The sequence below is a fragment of the Eptatretus burgeri genome, chromosome 1 (assembly GCF_056783735.1).
Source record: "Eptatretus burgeri isolate ZD-2024b chromosome 1, Ebu_testis_v1, whole genome shotgun sequence".
NCBI classification, from domain to species: domain Eukaryota; kingdom Metazoa; phylum Chordata; class Myxini; order Myxiniformes; family Myxinidae; genus Eptatretus; species Eptatretus burgeri.
The window spans coordinates 115,412,741-115,430,183 of NC_140961.1; the positions used below are offsets into that span (position 1 = coordinate 115,412,741).

Here is a 17,443-nt window from a genome sequence, read left to right on the forward strand (position 1 = left end):
CTGAGGTGGCAAAAATACAAATTGCATCTTTTGTCATCAAGCTGGGAGCAACAATTCACAGTATTGCTATGTCTGATGCAATTTAAATGCTCTAATGGCGACGAGGTGCTCCATTTGAAGCTGTTCGATATATGGAGCTTTTTGATGCCGAGGGTCCGTTATAAAAATCTGTGTCTGTGTCAAAGCCAGTGACCCATTGCCAAAGAATAGTAGGATATCCGCACCATCAAGGAGCTAAAAATGGTGTCAATGAAGCATGTATGAAAGAGGAAAGCAGAAATCTCCACATTTTTCAAATCGACAAATACGTAGGGAATTGGCACCTTTTTGTATGAAGGATGATAATTTTCATTGGCAATAAGCATTACGAAGGGATGTAGCCTTCAAGAGTGATAGTTTGTTTAAAAAAAAAAATCCATATTATATATATATATATATATATATATATATATATATATATATATATATATATATATATATATATATATATATATATATATATATATACATATACACATATATATATACATATACACATACATACATACATATACAGGGTGTCCCCAAAAAAATGTACTCACATTTTGGCTCCTCATAACTCATTGAATTTTTCATTTTTTTTCAGATCAAATTGACCTTAATAATAGCAGAAGTACGACTTGGTGTTGAAAAAAGAAAATTTATCATAAAGTGCTACTGAAAGCACGAAAACATCATGGAAGTGCAAAGACAATTTAGAACACATTTTCACAAGGATCCACCAACGCGACGCACCATTGCTCGCATCCGAGATAAGTTTGAAACAGATGGAACTGTGCATGACGTCCATAAGGAGCGTTCAGAAAGACCACGGTCATCAACCACCCCCGCAAAGGAAAATCAATTGGTGGAAACCCTCCACCGATCCCCACAGAAATCTGTACGACAAATGGCTCTTGAGACAGGAATCCCAAAATCAAGCACCCATTGCATTTTGAAGCGAATTAATTGGAATAGTTACATTCCAACATTAATCCACGCTCTAAATGAAGACGATCCTGACCGGAGAGCTGAATTTTGTGAGTGGTACCTGGCAAATGCGAAGAAGATGCAGCATTTCCATCCAAAATTGTTTGGAGCGATGAGGCCAGCTTCAAGTTAAATGGCTCAATTAACCGACACAATTGCACGTACTGGGCTCCTGAAAATCCGCATGTTACGATGGAACACCATTTAAACTTACATGGGGTTACTGTGTGGTGTGGGATATCAGCATTGGGCATCCAAGGGCCATTCTTTTTTGACCAAACTGTCACTGGGGATGTTTACTTAAACTTTCTGCAGGAATCCGTCGGTCCACATGTCGAAGAGATATTTGGTGACGAAGAGATTTACTTTTAGCAAGATGGAGCACCTCCCCACTACCACCGTGATGTAAGGGCCTATCTCGAAGCAACTTTTCCGAACAGATGGATTGGGCGAAGAGGTAGTGTTGAATTCCCTGCGCGTTCCCCAGACCTCACTCCAATGGACTTCTTTTTATGGGAATATCTCAAATATAAGGTTTACGGCTCAAAACCAGGAACAGTCGATGAGCTGAAAGAGGAAATTGAAAGACAATGTCTTGCAGTTCCAAATGAAATGATTCGTAATGCTGTCGAATCCATTGGTCCGCGTTATCGGCTGTGTTTGGAACGTGATGGTCATCAGTTTGAACATTTGTAAACATGTATTTATCCATTTATACATTTAACCATTAATCTTGTTTCTAAGTCAATAAACAACACATTTATCATGTAATGAGTGAGTACATTTTTTTGGGAGACCCTGCATTTTCAGTATATATACAAAAAATATATACAGTCATGTGCCACTTAACGACGGGGTTACATTCTGAGAAACGCATCGTTAAGCGACGTCGTTGTTGTGCGAACATCATTTTTTTTTTCGTTTTCGAACATCATACTTTCACAAAACTACACACCTAGGCTATATGGTATAGCCTATTGCTCCTCGGATACAAACCTGTACAGCATGTTACTGTACTGAATACTGTCGGCAATTGTAACACACATCCAAGAGAGACGGAAGACACGTTAGTTTTACCTTTGTGCTGTTCATGACGGCCATCGGTGTTGTTTGCAGCAGCTTACAATCTCCTCTCGCATCGATTATAGAAAGATGAATAAATAGCGTTTGGATTTTATAAATACGTAATCATTGCATCGATGTTATAATTTATAAATGAAGAAACGAGCTCCTGTCAATTGTGATATATATTTTCGGAACAGTGCGATTCTTTTAACAACATGAAAAGCTTCACCAAAAAGAAATTTGTTTTAATTTCGACTGTAACAACGATTTATTCACGGAATTCTTCAATTCAAAGGTAATTTACTTGCAAGAAGGTAAACGTGCAAACATTGGTTCAGTTTGAAAGCCGATTTCCTTGAATCCCGATTTAGCACGACCCTGCTTTTTTCGCGATGACATTTTATGGACCTCAACGATCGCATCATAACAGGGCCACACTGTCGTTTATTATCATTATGAAGTATTATGTACTGTACAGCGTACATAATTGTATGTGCTATTTTATACGACTGGCAGCGCTACGTCGGCTACATCACTCGGCGATAGGAATTTTTCAGCTACATTTTTTATTTTCAGAGCTGGCAGATCCGTCATATATGCGATCCGTCATTGCCCGGAACGTCGTTAAGCAGCGCATGACTGTATATATGTACATATACACAAAGATCTGCATAATATGCATAAATCGACAAATACGTAGGGAATTGGCACCTTTTGTATGAAGGATGATAATTTTCATCTGATAATGATAGGCTTCATCTCAAATTCAGCCGCTGATGGCTGTGGCAGCCATTTTCCACTGCCATCAAAAATTTTGAGATGGCCCAATATCCAAATCTGTTCATAATATGATAGGCTACTAGTGTGCCAAATTTGGTGCTTTCCTCACAAAATGCACAATTGTTATGCTAAGTTGCCCCAGTACCAGCGGAAGGCAGCATTACAAATCATCATCTTATCTTTTATCACCAGGCTCACAATTCTGGCACCCAACAACCAGGCTCGTAATGATGTCTATCCAGAGGCACTACAGCAGTCATTATTGTGTAGCATTGCCGAATTGTGTCATATTATTGCCTGTTTTTTTATCTTAAATATTGTATTAATCATTTATTGTTGTAGTATTATCTTCAAAATTATATGTGATTAATTAATTGATAAAGATTGGAATGGCATTCTTACTACCATACAATGTTTTGCAGTACACTCACACATGTTCATTATAGTCACTTTAAAGTAACTCGATGCAGAACGTTATTTACCAGCAATAGTTAATGAGACATGACAAATGGGCCAAACTGTACCTCTGTTATAATAATAATCTACTTATAATGGAGCAAGTGTGTGTATGCATGTATGTATGGTATTGTACCTATAAACGTTCAAAAGTTTGCAAACATCTTCATTAGTTTCACACTAATGTAACGATCACGTGCCGCATTCATATAAAGCATGTAGTTGTTTGAATTCGAGAAAATACGATATCGAAAGAGAGGATGGGGTCAATATCAGAGAGAATACAACATTGTGAAATGCTCAGCGTAACTAAACTATTCTCCACACATATGCAAAATTAGAATACAAGATTAATATGACTGCGACAAATGGAGGTTTGTCTCTCTGTAACCGTCGACACAGAATGGGAACACTTTTCTCCCAATTAATGTGGAGTCTAATCGTGGATGCAATCACTTTACCGTGGCAAGGTACAGAGCACACATAGTAGTGTTACAAAGTCTTTCTCGTGCCAACTTTTACGTTCAAGATCGAGATGCTCTAATCTAAAGGATCACAACTTCATTAGCAAATGATAAAGCGAAATAAACTGTGAATCAAAAGTAAATAAACATTATTAGCCAGCTTTTTACCCCCCCCCCACCCCCCTTGGAGACAGAGCACAAGACGTGTGCAAAACATGCGAATGCTTCTCTGTAATACTTTTGAACTAGAGTGGGGGTGCCGTGCCCTCAGCAAACAGCAGGTATGTACACTTGTTTACCTATGCACTGCTCATCCTCTATGCCATCCAGACTTTCAGACACTTCGCTTAAGGTAAAGTAATTAATTCCTCCTGTGAGAACATATTGCAAAGAGCTGACCAGAGACAAGTTTAAACACAAAACATGCAAAATATTTTGAAAAACAGACACTGACAGTAATCTAAGTGTTGGGTGTGGAAGAAGGCAAGTAACTCCAACTTGGTTATCTAAATGCCCATAGCTGTGGATCTGTGGCTCCCCTCATGACGTACGGTCAACTATGGTGAGGTTGAGCAGAGCCCATGTTGCCCAGTACTGGGCAATGGGGGCAGCCATCTGGGGGACCAGGCGAAGGATCGGTTCAAATGAACTGCAAAACACAACATTCAGTCGTTAGTTATCCCATATACACCCTTATCTCATTATGCTGGGACTCCAGGTTAACTGGGATCCCCAAAGCAGTTTGAAGAATGAAGCCTGAAGCCAGACACGACTTAAGTATGGGGAAACCAAAATCAAAGTTAAATTTGATAAAAGCTACTCCACATGAAAAATTGCGGTAAAACCTGATGTTGCAGTAGTAGTTATAACATGGAAGATTCGAAAAAGGACGTGTTGCTATAGAGAAATAAAAATTGAGGTAGGAAGCCCAAAAACACAAGATTATGTTAACCAATTAAAGGATCGTAGTCTACATGACAGAGCACATCCTATCCACGAGATATTCCATGGCGTCTCCCACACACGCCGACAAGCCGTTTTGTCTATCTTGTTCACATGCGATCCTCTACCAAGCTATTGCTTCGTTTCCTTCTAACCGACATTGTCCCACTCTTCCACAAGCCTCGACCTCTGTAGTAAAAGTCCTTGGTCATACCTCTGCTTTAATACTACGACAGCATTGAAAGGTGCAATGCCAAATGTAAGGCAAAGAGCTCACAAATGTAATAAAGATGTTATGAACAATTTATTTGGTTTAACTTTGTAAACACAGAGACAAAGACAGAGACAGAGAATGAACACTGAAATTGGCAAGTTAAGAGAGTTTGGTTGGAAGGATTAATGGGGGTAATGAAGACCATGGGTTATGGTGAACTGCCTGCTTGAAGTCCTAAAGGGGAAGAGTGGGAAAGAACAGTCTCTGGAAGGCGGTTCCATAGACGGGAGAACTGAGGAACAGAGGGAAATGAGTTGTCTAGTCAGCCTGGGTGGTGTAAGTTTAACCAGGAGGGGAGTATTGGAAGAACACGTGCATCCTGGAGTTGCTGGAGAGGGTCAGAAGACAGAGCAGCAGAGGGAGTGATACCGGAGAAGAGGCAAAAAAATAAAGAAATAGAGAAACCACCGACCTGCCTGTGATGAGAGAACAGACCTTCAGCTTCGGCCTCATCACAGGAGATTCAAATAATGGTAAGGGCTTGAACTACCACAGAATCCAAGAGAGACATATGAGATCCTGAAGTGCAAGTGCAAACCCATAGGGGAGAACATTACTCCATTGATCTATGGACAAAGGCCTTGTATACCGAGTATCTCTGACTTTCCAAGGAAAGACATAGATTGACAGAGGATGCCCAGTCTGCATCTGGCTTTGGAGGCCAGCTTTGCTATGTGGTTGGCCCAGGAACGGTCATGGCTGACAGTAAGACCTGGAAGTTCAAGAGACTGAACATCTTGCAGTGTCTGAGTATGAAAATAGACAGGATGGTTCGCGGTTACCTTGACAATCCTTTCGGAGTGAAACGGCGAGACAATGAGGTTTTCCAGGATTGAAGGACATGTTCCATTTATCAGACCAGCGTCACTTGCTTCATTTCACCTTCAAAAAGTGTTTGCCAGTAAAATAGAGGCGTGCACATCTCAGTTGCTTCTGTCAGTTCCACATTGCCAGTGAATTGGCAGCCATGCAGGAGGGACCTCAAATACTGAAAAAGGCAATAGTCACCGGGGGCCCAGTCCAGGCTGTACAAAGGGTGATCCAGCTGCTCAAAGCCACAGTCACAAATGATGGTCATATGCACAGGCGCACGGTTATCATTGGAATCCCGAAAGGCATATATTCATTCAGCAGTATTCCCTTGGCATCCCGGAAAATGGAGGCCATGAACTTGCCGGCTTCGGGTTGGGTGTGAAACTTTTTGGGACCTGGCAGAGATTGCGTGGATTCCAATTTAGTTTCAGGATCGCAATGGGGATCGCAATCAATCACCAGAATGGTAAAATCAACTCGATCTCTGTTGAACATGCTGCCAGACATGTTGCTGTTGATTGTAACTGCTGAGTTTTTGGGAGACCCATTTTGCTGTGACCTTCGACATGTCCAAATGTTCATGAATGATGGTGAAAACATTGTCTTGAGAGATTCCTAATTCTTTGGATATTTTGGTGAGCTTATCAGTCAGGTCAGGTATGGGAGCATGTGCCAGAACAGCGCGTCGCTGCGTCCACTTTCTGCCGGTACTCCAGGGGCCTCCGTCTGACCTTCCCCCCAGGCAGATGCCAGGCTCATCCCCATCTCCTTGAGATGCTGGTCAACCTGCTGCAGCCACGAGGCACGTGGCCGGCCCATTGGCCTCCTCCACTCACGAGACTCCCTCGCTGAGAGAATCTGGTGAGCAGGATCAGCGTCAGGAAAACGAGCCATATGTCCATACAGCCGCAACTGACGCTCATGGACCATGCAGGTAACAAATCTCATCCGAGTCTCTCAGCAACCGCTCGTTGGACACAAAATATGACCAGCGATAGCCAAGGATTCTCCGAAGAGACTGGTACCAAAGGAATCAAGTCTCCATCTCAGATCCTTGGTCAGAGTCCAAGTCTCGCATCCATAGAGCAAGACTGGAAGCACCAAGGACCTGAAGACTCGGACTTTCGTCCTCCCGCACAGGTACCGGCAGCGCCACACCCCATGATCCAGTGAATCCATGACTCCCCAGGCCCGACCCAGACGTCTATTGACCTCTGACTCACAGCCAGCAGAGACATGAATATCACTGCCAAGAAAAATGAATCTCTCCACGACCTCAACATCCTCACCACAAACAGACACAGACAGGACAGCAGCATCCAAGATGTCATTGAAAGCCTGGATCTTAGTTTTGACCCAAGAAACCCGTAATCCCAGCGGCTCCGAGTCCTCATTCAGCACCTCGAGGGCCCCCAAAAGGATATTTAAAGTCTCCACAAAGATGACTGCATCATCTGCGAAATCAAGGTCTGAGATCTTGACATTCCCAAAGGATGCACCACAGCTTGATCTTTCTGACATCCTCCCTAAAATCCAGTCTATACAAGTGCTGAAAAGTGTGGGGGCCAGTACACACCCCTGACGAACCAGTAACAACTAGAAATAAGTCAGAGATGGTACCACCAGACTTCACAGCTCTATCAGTACCAGAGTAGAGTTCAGACATCAGATCGATCAGTTTTGGTGGCACCCCACGAAGACCAAGAATCCTCCAGAGGGCATCCCGATTCACTGACTCGAACGCTTTACAGAGATCAACATAGGCTGCAAGCAGCCCCTGCTGAAACTCTCGTCTGCGTTCCGTGAGGACACGAAGAGCACGAATGCGGTCAATCGTTGACCTCTTTGGTGTAAAGCCTGACTGCTCTGGACGCTGGTGCTCAAGCAGATGGTGGCGAACCCTATCAAGAATTATCCGAGCAAAGACCTTGCCCGGCACTGAGAGCAGCCTCACCCCTCGGTAGTTGTTGCAGTCTTGGCGATCACCCTTCCCTTTCCAGAGAGGGACAACAAGGCCCCTCTTCCAATCAGTTGGGATGATGCCTGTGTTCCAGGCAGAGCACAAAACTGCATGCAACGACACCAGTGCAGCATTTCCACCAGCCTTGAGAAGTTCAGCATGGATGCCACAGATCCCTGGAGCTTTACCACGTTTCTACCGGTTCACCGCAGCCTGTGTTTCCACAAGCGAAGGTGGACCACAGTTGATTGGAGGGTCAGCAACAGGGATTGTAACACCCTTGACGTCCAACTCGACAGCTGGGGGATCAGCCTGGTACAACCGCTCAAATAACCGGCCCAGCCGGCCTTCACTTCAGACTCCTCTGTCAAGAGCCTACCACTCTCTGCTCTAGCTGCAGTGCTCCGAGGGATGGGCTTGGATGAACGCAATGCGCGAATTCCCCTGTAAGCGGGACGAGAATCACCTGTCCACAGGTGAGGCTCTACCCCCTCACAGATTCCTCGCACATAGGCCTCCTTGTCCACCCTTAGTGCACGTACAGTTTTACGTCTCAGCTCCCTGAACAGCTCAGCTCTGCCATTCAGCCTGGCCCTGCGACTCTGGTCAATGGTGTCCAGTGTCCCTTGAGAGACAAAATTCTTCTTTGCCCTGCGGTGAGTTCCAAGACATCCACCAGCAAAATCAAGGACGGTGGTCTTAAAGGCACTCCACAACTCTTCAGGACCCCCCAAAGCACCCAGACCCCCCAAATGTCCACTCAGCCTGTTCGCAAACTCCTCAGCTACTCTCTCATCCTTGAGCTTGCCAACATCCAGCCTAGGCTGGGAAGGTACCATTCTCTAGGATTTAAGGTGCAGCTTTAGAGTTGCTACAACAAGCCTGTAGTCAGTATTGAGGAACTGAGCACTCCGGTAAACCCTGCAGTTCTGGATCATCCTCCAGCGACCGTCAACGAGGACATGGTCAATCTCCTTTGCCACACCGCCAGCGTTGGAATACCAAGTCCAGCGATGAGCTTGTGGGCGCTGAAAACATGAACCAGCCACCCTAAGTCCATGACTTCTTGCAAAGTCAAGGAACTTAGTGCTATTCTGGTTCATAGTTCCTGACCCATGGGGACCAACACATGTCTCATAACCATCCCTATCAGTTCCAGTCAATGCATTGAAATCCCCCAAGACAAGAAGTGTATCTCGTCTGGGGCACTGATCAACCACAGACTCGAGCGTGGCGTAGAATGTGTCCTTCACGGTGAGGTCACTCACCTCAGTCGGAGCATAGACAGAGACCAGGGAAATGACACCTAAGGAGTGACGAATCCTTAGTCTCATAATACGCTCATTGACCGGTGTTACCTCAGTTATCATTGGGGTCAGCTTATTGGACACAGCTACAGCAACTCCTTGAGTATGGTAACCATCAGAGCGACCAGACCAATAGTAGGTGTAACCACCCACCATTATCTCGCCGCAATCCGGTCTCCGAACCTCAGAGAGTGCTGCAATACCGATGTCCAAACGCTTGAGCTCAAATGATAACAGAGACAGGTGATCATCCGCTCTTAGGGATAGGGCATTCCAGGCACCCACCTGAAGGGACCGCCTCAGGTTAACCCAAGGAGACCGCCGTCTCGTGGACGACACCTCAGTACCACTCCGACACACTCTCCCGCAATCTGACCCAGGGATGTTACCCCGTGGTTTCCCTCCTTTCATCAAAGATTGGGGGTCCCGAAGGCTTTGCCCCGATCCCATCATCCGGTGAGCTGCCCTGCGAAGGGAAAGCTGCACAGGAGGTACTCCCATGGAATGGGTTTTCAATTTTTTTTGCGTTTTTGTGTTTTGCAGAATGAAGGGTTTTACGGTGGCCGGAGTGAAAATCCTGCCACCAACCTCCTAATAAAAAGTAACCCAACTGCAGGAGGACATCCGCAGACACAGTTAGGCACTAGATATGGATGGCCGTTGGCTCACAAGGAGCTCCTCCGCCCTTTGACAGGTTTTGTTTTTAATCCTGCTGGGTGTCCATATCCAAACACCCTCCTCACCAGAAAACCTGGTGGGGGAGACGGTTTAGTCGCCGACAACCCGACCATGGAACAGGTTAGTACAGGTTTACATGGTACCTGTAGCAGGTCACAGATCTAACCTGACCTGATCTAACCTGACCTGATCCTATCACAGTAATCCCTCATAATTAATGCCAGAAACAGTTAATGGGTAGGTAGGAGCTACCAGCTGATCTTGCTTGGGGTCAGTTGCAAAGGACTGACATTTACACTGAGTCGGCCAATCATTTATATCCTGTCGAATGAGAGGGAACACCTTCCCATACATGACCACAATGCATTTATGTTTTTTTTTTTTTTTTTTTTTAGCTTATCTGGAATTGGAATTCCACATATGGTATTGCCATCGTGCACCATCCGTCTATTTGGACTTCTTCGGCCAAGCAGCTGGGCTGATCCGGCTGAGATTTGGGAGCAACGTTCCACTCCTTACTGGTAATGGGGATTGATTGCAAAGCTCGCTCCGGTCACGTGACTTAGTCAGTCAAAATGGTGGACTTAGTAAATTCCTTCAAAAATCTTTTTCTCCAGACCCACCAGTCAGAATGTTACCGAATTTGCATTACAACATTAGGCCAAGGCCCAGATAAGCGACAGGTCCAATGATCCTATTTTTTATCCCCCACCAACCAACGAAGTTGGCGGGGGATATAGAAATTGGTTCCGTCCGTCCGTCCGTCACATTTCGTTTCCAGAGCTTAACTACAAATCCCCTCAAGATATATTTACAAAATTTTGTACACATATCAAGCAAGTGGTGAACTGGTGCCTTTTGATATTTTCTAATTGATAGGTCACATGGTTTGGCAGCCATGTTGGATTCAAGAAAAATATTAAATAATGTTTTCTCTGGAATCACATAACCTAACGAAGCGAAAATTTGCAACTATCATCTTCCATCATGTCTGCATACACAGTAAAAATGATGACATCACAAGTCACATGGTTTGGTGGCCATCTTGGATAGAAAAACACACCTCATCCGATTAACACGAAACTTCACACACGTATTCCACTGGAGGATTGGAGGCAGAATCTAAATTTATGATGTTATAGGTCACATGCTTCGTCAGCCATCTTGGATTGAAAATTAATAAATTTTTAAAAATCTTCTTCTACAGAATGGCTAGACAGATTGAGGCAAAATTTCACACACACTTTCCCCAAGACATCCTTTCAGAAGTTTGTTCATTTCTAATTGATAGGTCACATGGTTTGGTGGCCATATTGAATTCACCCTAAAACCTTCAAACATCTCCAAAACGGCTGGTCAGATCAAGGGGAAACTTCACATACATATTGCACACGCTTAGGGAATATAAGTTTGTTAATCCTCATTTACTATGGCGGGGGATATCGAAGATTTTGTCTTCAACAGATGCTCGTTGTTTTTGGACCAGAAACTCTGAACAAAAATTCCACAACACCCCAATGGTGTTTTAGGAAGATCCATAACTATAAGACACATCAAACATCTATATTGTACTCTGAAACAAGTCAGTTGAATGAAATTAATACCATATAAGAAGCATAAGTTTATATAATGAGCATAAAATACCTCGCTTGTAGAAATCTCTGAACGCCCTTTGTATGCTCTAACTCGTAGCAATACCTTGTAACTGAACATCATGTTCAGACGTTAAACTAAACCTTTACTACAAGCTTGTACATATTTGGGAAAAAATAAAAGATTAAACACTCACATGTTCATGAATTTGAGCTTTCATTTTATACCATTAATATGCATCTTGTGAGAGTTTCCTCAATTCATATGTCCAAGATTTTTGTGAATCTCTCCTAACTACCCTCCATTGACAGCCATGAACAGTCTGAAGAGAGAGCCAAAATAATTCATCGATTTGATGCCCAATGGAACTGCCTGATGCCATTTCAAAACTTCTTGACAGAAAGTGAGAAACTGTCATTTCATTCGTTTATATGCAGCGCAAGGCTGCAAGGAAGCATCAATGGCTGAGAGCATGGCTGTGCTGCTGATGTAATGCCCTCTGTTGGTTCGGGAAGGAATGTGGAATTTGTTCACGGTGCCAGCGATAGCTCGCCCACTCTTCGAGAAGGACATCATGGGATCTTTAACATCCACCAACGAATGCCGGCAGAGCGGACGCCCTTTTAACGTCCATCCGAGGTACGGCACACGCGTTGATGAATCACCCTGCCTGTGAAACATCGGGGTGACAGTTTATAGCATAACAAGGATAAGAGTTTATCTGGTGTTTCCCATCCCGGTGTTTCACAGAAACTGTCATCCCAATGACAGGATTCTAACCCAGGGTAGATAGTCTGGAGGTGAGTGAGCTTAGCTCCAGAACATTGTGTCAGGCCAGAAACTGTCACTGAAGTCATGTGAAAATAATCTAAATTATTTTTGAGTTTTTGAGTTGGGATAATTCATTTTTTGTGGTCGTGACATCTTCTGTGATGATGGAAGTAGGAAGAAATTAGAAATTAACATTTGAGCATTATCAACAAGGGAAAATGGTGTTTTTCCATCATACGAGTTGCGGCTGATGGTGCAAGGTGGTGAAAAACACCAAAGGTGCACTCAGGTTGCCAAAATACCTAAGCCTTGCTTCCCACCAATCCGAAACGAGTTAGTTGAATGAAACTATAGTTACTGCTTGCAGCACCTGTAGTTGAATACAGGCATTACACTTATTCTATTTATGCTTTTTCAACTTGATGCCATTGACAAAATACTGAACACTTCTATATTTACGAGTTTACGTTTTTTGACCCAGTGCAATTTTGCCAAGCCGTACCACAATGTCCATGCTGCTCTCACACGCTGCACACTCAACCAAATGGGTTGAGTACATGTGTTGCTCAGTGTGCCCAAAGCAGCATTGGGTCAAGGACCACTCACTTTTTCACCAAACTTTTCCAAAATCCTTCATCACGAGTGGAAAACGATGAGCAAATACTCCAGTAGGTACGATCGCTTAGAGGGTTTGTAAAGCTATTAGCTTGGACGTGAAATTATATGTTGTGAAATGGCACAAGCAGAGGGAGCGTTTCATGGACATAGGCCACGTGCTCGGGCAACCTTGCTTCACGGTGAGGACAATTATTACTAAAGGCACAAAAATACGGTTAAGTGCTGAAAGTGTGACCCCAAGGAGTGCTGTTAGAATTATGAAGTGTCAAGACACAACGATGGAGAATATGGAGCAAGTCTTAAGTATTTGGATCGAGGATCAAAGTCACCAAAATGTGCTCTTGGATGAGTATGATAATGATCCACACTGTACAAGCAGATGGTAATAACATTAGAATCCATTTGTCTCGTAAGCATTGAAACGTTGAAGGAAAATGCTTCAAATCCAGTTTTTGGTTTGAGGAACAGAACAAAGGACCTTGTGATCTTTTCAGGATACTCGCCTTCCACCTTGCAACCCGCAACCCCCCTCCCACTCCTCCCCCCCCCCATGATCCATGGTAAGATTTGGATTCAGCACAAGGTGGCGCTCGCACTCTTTTACTACAACAGTAACGTGATCCTCCACAACTATGGAAATGCTCGCATACACACCACTTACCGGTAGTTGATGTTTCGGGATGCGTGCACATCCCACGATGTGATGGCTGACCACATTCTATCCTCCACTGTACGACGAGAAGGCTCTTCAATAAGCCAGGCCTCAGGTCCATCCGCCATTATGTGCGAAAGCACTCCACAGGCATTGTACGATACCTCAATCCCATCGGTGGTACTTTCAAGGAGTTTGCTGAGGAATGAGACCAGGGTGTTTAATCAGAATGCAAAGCTTCCTGACTCCAGTTTGATAAACAGAAAATTTGTCCGATAATCAAATCATTTTTTGGGGGGTTGGGGGTGGGGGTGGGGGGAGAGAACAATTGGAGTTAGTTGGACAAAACGTTGCTTGGTTATTTGATATACCAGTCGCCAAAAGCCAATGAAATGAGCAAAGAAAGCAAACCTAAAAATTGAGATGTACTGCGTTGTGAGGAGATGAGGTCGAAGGTCATGAACTTCTGCCACATTACCCAAAAGTCCAAGCAAATTTGTATGCAGCACAGGCTTGTTGGGAAACACCTGGCAAAAGTGACAAAGCAATGATTATGTGTTCACATTTGATAATGCAGTCGACTCTCGCCAATTCCAATACCACCGTCTAGAATGAAGAAATTTGGTGGAAAACGTCTGGACACAAGTGCAAGGCATACTGTGATGTACTTACAACTTCATTATTCACGTTAATAAACTACGGAGAAAAAAAAAAAAAACCTCAAAATTTCGATGGGTTTTCTTCTTCCTTTTACAACAAATGAACCCCCCGTCTCGGCACGACGATGAGTCACGTTCCGGCCAAACTCACCGAAAGACACGTCAGGAAATAATCCATCCCTCTGAGACGAAGGAACAGCTCACAGTTCGATGGCGTCTCATCTGTGATGTTCCACAGGGCACTCCATGACAATTCCATGACTGCGTCACACTGGCACCACAGGCCGTAACCAACCGTCAAACTTTGCATACAACTAGCAAATATGAATGAATACAACTAGCAGATGAAAAGCAAGTCGCATACAACTAGCATACAACTAACATACAATATAACTCGCATACAAATAGCAGATGAAAAGCAAGTCAAACTAGAGGGGGAGCACTCGGTAGAGTGCAAAACCTCCGCCGCCAATACTGCAAGGTCACTCAAGTGAACCTGATATCCTATTCATTCAATTTGACGTCAACAGTGCTCACAGAGTTATAGTTTGCAACTTTCCCTTTTACTTTAACATACTCAATTCATTCGTCATAACTAGATTCCTTGAGACAGAAATTGATTTTACGTGGGTATATCCACCTGAAGTTCCAAAATCAGCCACAATTATAATTTTGGCATGTTTTTATTGTTGGAAATCACTTATAACATGTAGAAATGCAAAAAAAAAAACTGGAAATTTTGTTGAAAAAAAAGTTGCAAAATAATTTTTTTCCCTAACAATTTTTTTTTTTTTGGGGGGGGGGGTGGAAATCACTTAAAACATGTAGAAATGCACAAAAAAAAAATTCAAATTTTTTTCAAAATGGCCGCCATATCGGCCATATTGGATTTTGGCCCAATTCCAAAATCTAATGGCATGATCCTTGGACCATACCTAATCCCCCCACCAAGTTTCGTCGAAATCCGTCGAGGAGTTTTTCCGTAATACTGTTCACAAACAAACAAACAAACAAATAAAACCAATGTCACCCGCAGGGTGACCCATATCTTGCCAAAAGGTGACCACGTGTGACTTCTTTAAGGTCACACTGAGGTGAACAGAGCTGCTATCCACCAGGAGTGACTCCTTGAGGAATATCTGCCTACGAGAGATTCCGATGAGAATCGTTCTACAGAGTAACCATGAAAAATATGTTTCCTCATAACGTCACCAAATGACGTCATAATGTCTCAAGCTTGACATATCTAGAAAGCACTCATCGAGGTGTTCAATTTGAGGTTCTACACGATATGGTTCCTAAAACTTGAAAATTTGACCTTGGGGTCAAATATGTTTGACCTCAGGCGCGTCTTCTGATAGGGACCTCTATAGGCCTCTGATATGCGAAGTTACAAAAATTTCCAATGATAACTGTGCTCTGCAGAATGTTTTATACGTGACTACAGACAAAAAAAAAACAAAACAAAAAAAACATACAAGCTGACTTGCATATCTTGCAACAACTTTGTTTTGGCAAGATAATAAAAAACCAATGTCACTCCCAGGGTGACCAGTATCTTGCCAAAATGTGAACAAGACTGACTTATTTATTCGATTAAAGTTAATCAAAAAAATAAGGGTTTCGTCGACCTTGATGCTTGACCTTTTTGTGACCTTGACCTTGACCTTGACCTTTATATTTTCGTATGGTTAATGATATCTCTCCAGGACCGTTGTACATGAAATATCAAGAGATTTTGATGAGAACTGAGGAAATAAAATTTTCATGAAAAATCTGTTTTTTCGTCATGACATCATCAAATGACGTCATCGCGTCAAACTTTTTACAGATCTGGAAAGCACTTATCAAGCACTTTCATATGAGGTATTACTTGATATGGTATCTAAGATTTCAAAATTTGACCTTGGGGTCAAAAACTTTTGACCTCCAGCGCTAACCATGAAAGTCAAGGCCGATCGCCACCAAAAATTAATCAGCTGAGCGCCAGACCATGAACTATATTCCCATGAAGTTTGAAGACGATCCGATCAAAATTACTCAAAAAATAAGGGTTTCGTCGACTCCCCTGATTTGCGACAAAGTGACCTTGACCTTTGACCTTGACCTTCAAAATTTTATACGCTGAAAGGGACCTTTATAGGCCTCTGATATGCGAAGTTACAAAAATTTCCAATGATAACTGTGTTCTGCAGAGTGATCGATACGTGATTACAGACAAACAAAAAAAATAAAAATAAAAAAAAACACAAGCTGACTAACATATCTTGCAAAAACTTCTTTTGGCAAGATAACAAACAAACAAACAAACAGAAAGGGGTGAAAACAGTAACCTTCGATCTTCGATGGCGGAGGTTAATAAACTTTCGACACGTTTCATAACCCAAACATGTGAAATGCTCCTGAAAATGAGTTCTGTTGCTGCACAGGAAAGGTGCAGCATTTACGAGCAAGACATCACCGACTTTTACCGGAGCGAATTCAAATCGGAAGTCTCGACATGTTCCCCTCACTGTACAATTCCACATACCCTTCAGGCGTCACACTATGCCCTCACCGTGTTTTTCTCAAGTCGGTCATTGATCAACGCCAGCATCACCTGATTGGATAAAAACACACGATTTATAAAATGTGATGTACTCCCTCGCCGTCTCATTTCAATCCTTAAATCCCTCCCTCAATTTATTTGCTCAACTCAAACATCCTATTTTAATATTATGTACCACAATCTCACAGAATAACTTTTGTACTTTTAACCCTTTGAGCCCTGAGCTCCTTGGACTTTCAGCTCCACCACCCTGGGCTCCTTGGAGAATGTGGCCGCTCAGGTATACGGAGCCATGAATAGAAGCCGGTAAACCAGCCGCTCGGTTGTATGGACGTTTGAATAGCGGCTGTTAAAACGGCCGCTAGGGTTCAATGGGTTAATCTTTTCACCAAGCCAGGCCTCTTCCTGCACAGCACGAGTTGATGTCATATTTATATAATAGTGTGTGTGTGTGTGTGTGTGTGTGTGTGTGTGTGTGTGTGTGTGTGTGTGTGTGTGTGTGTGTGTGTGTGTGTGTGTGTGTGTGTGTCATGTCATGTTTGCATCTCCTCCCAAACCACCGGTCAAACAAAGTTGAAAATGGCACCATATCTAAAATTGCCAAGGACCCAAGCAGTGCTGGGTGAACTTTTTTTTTTGATTTTTGACAAAAACATTTTTCATTTTCAACATCGATAAATGCTTAGACAAAGCAAACGTGGACTTGGTGATAAGTCGCGAGACGCTGTTGATTGGCTGTGCGATGCTCGGTGCACTGCAATTGGCTCCTGCTGAATGACCTCAATACACCCCAACGGCACCTATTTTTCTGCTGTGTCAGCCTTCCCCGTCCTTAGAATTCCAAACTTCTTGCTT

General features: G+C 43.3%; 1 protein-coding gene across 4 annotated transcripts in view; it reads right to left on the reverse strand.

Annotated features, from left to right (window-relative positions):
- Positions 1-17,443, reverse strand: part of ZER1 (zyg-11 related cell cycle regulator) — a 77,769-nt gene that overhangs the window by 9,546 nt on the left and 50,780 nt on the right. For 3 of the 4 annotated variants that reach the window (XM_085895802.1, XM_085895820.1, XM_085895830.1), the window contains 5 exons: positions 16,598-16,639; positions 14,192-14,311; positions 13,793-13,908; positions 13,391-13,579; positions 4,325-4,422 (listed from right to left, as the gene is read on the reverse strand). In XM_085895802.1, coding sequence (XP_085751928.1) covers positions 4,325-4,422; positions 13,391-13,579; positions 13,793-13,908; positions 14,192-14,311; positions 16,598-16,639 — 565 coding nt within the window. The remainder of the gene's footprint in view (positions 1-4,324; positions 4,423-13,390; positions 13,580-13,792; positions 13,909-14,191; positions 14,312-16,597; positions 16,640-17,443) is intronic. The other variant, XM_085895810.1, reaches the window with a different exon arrangement.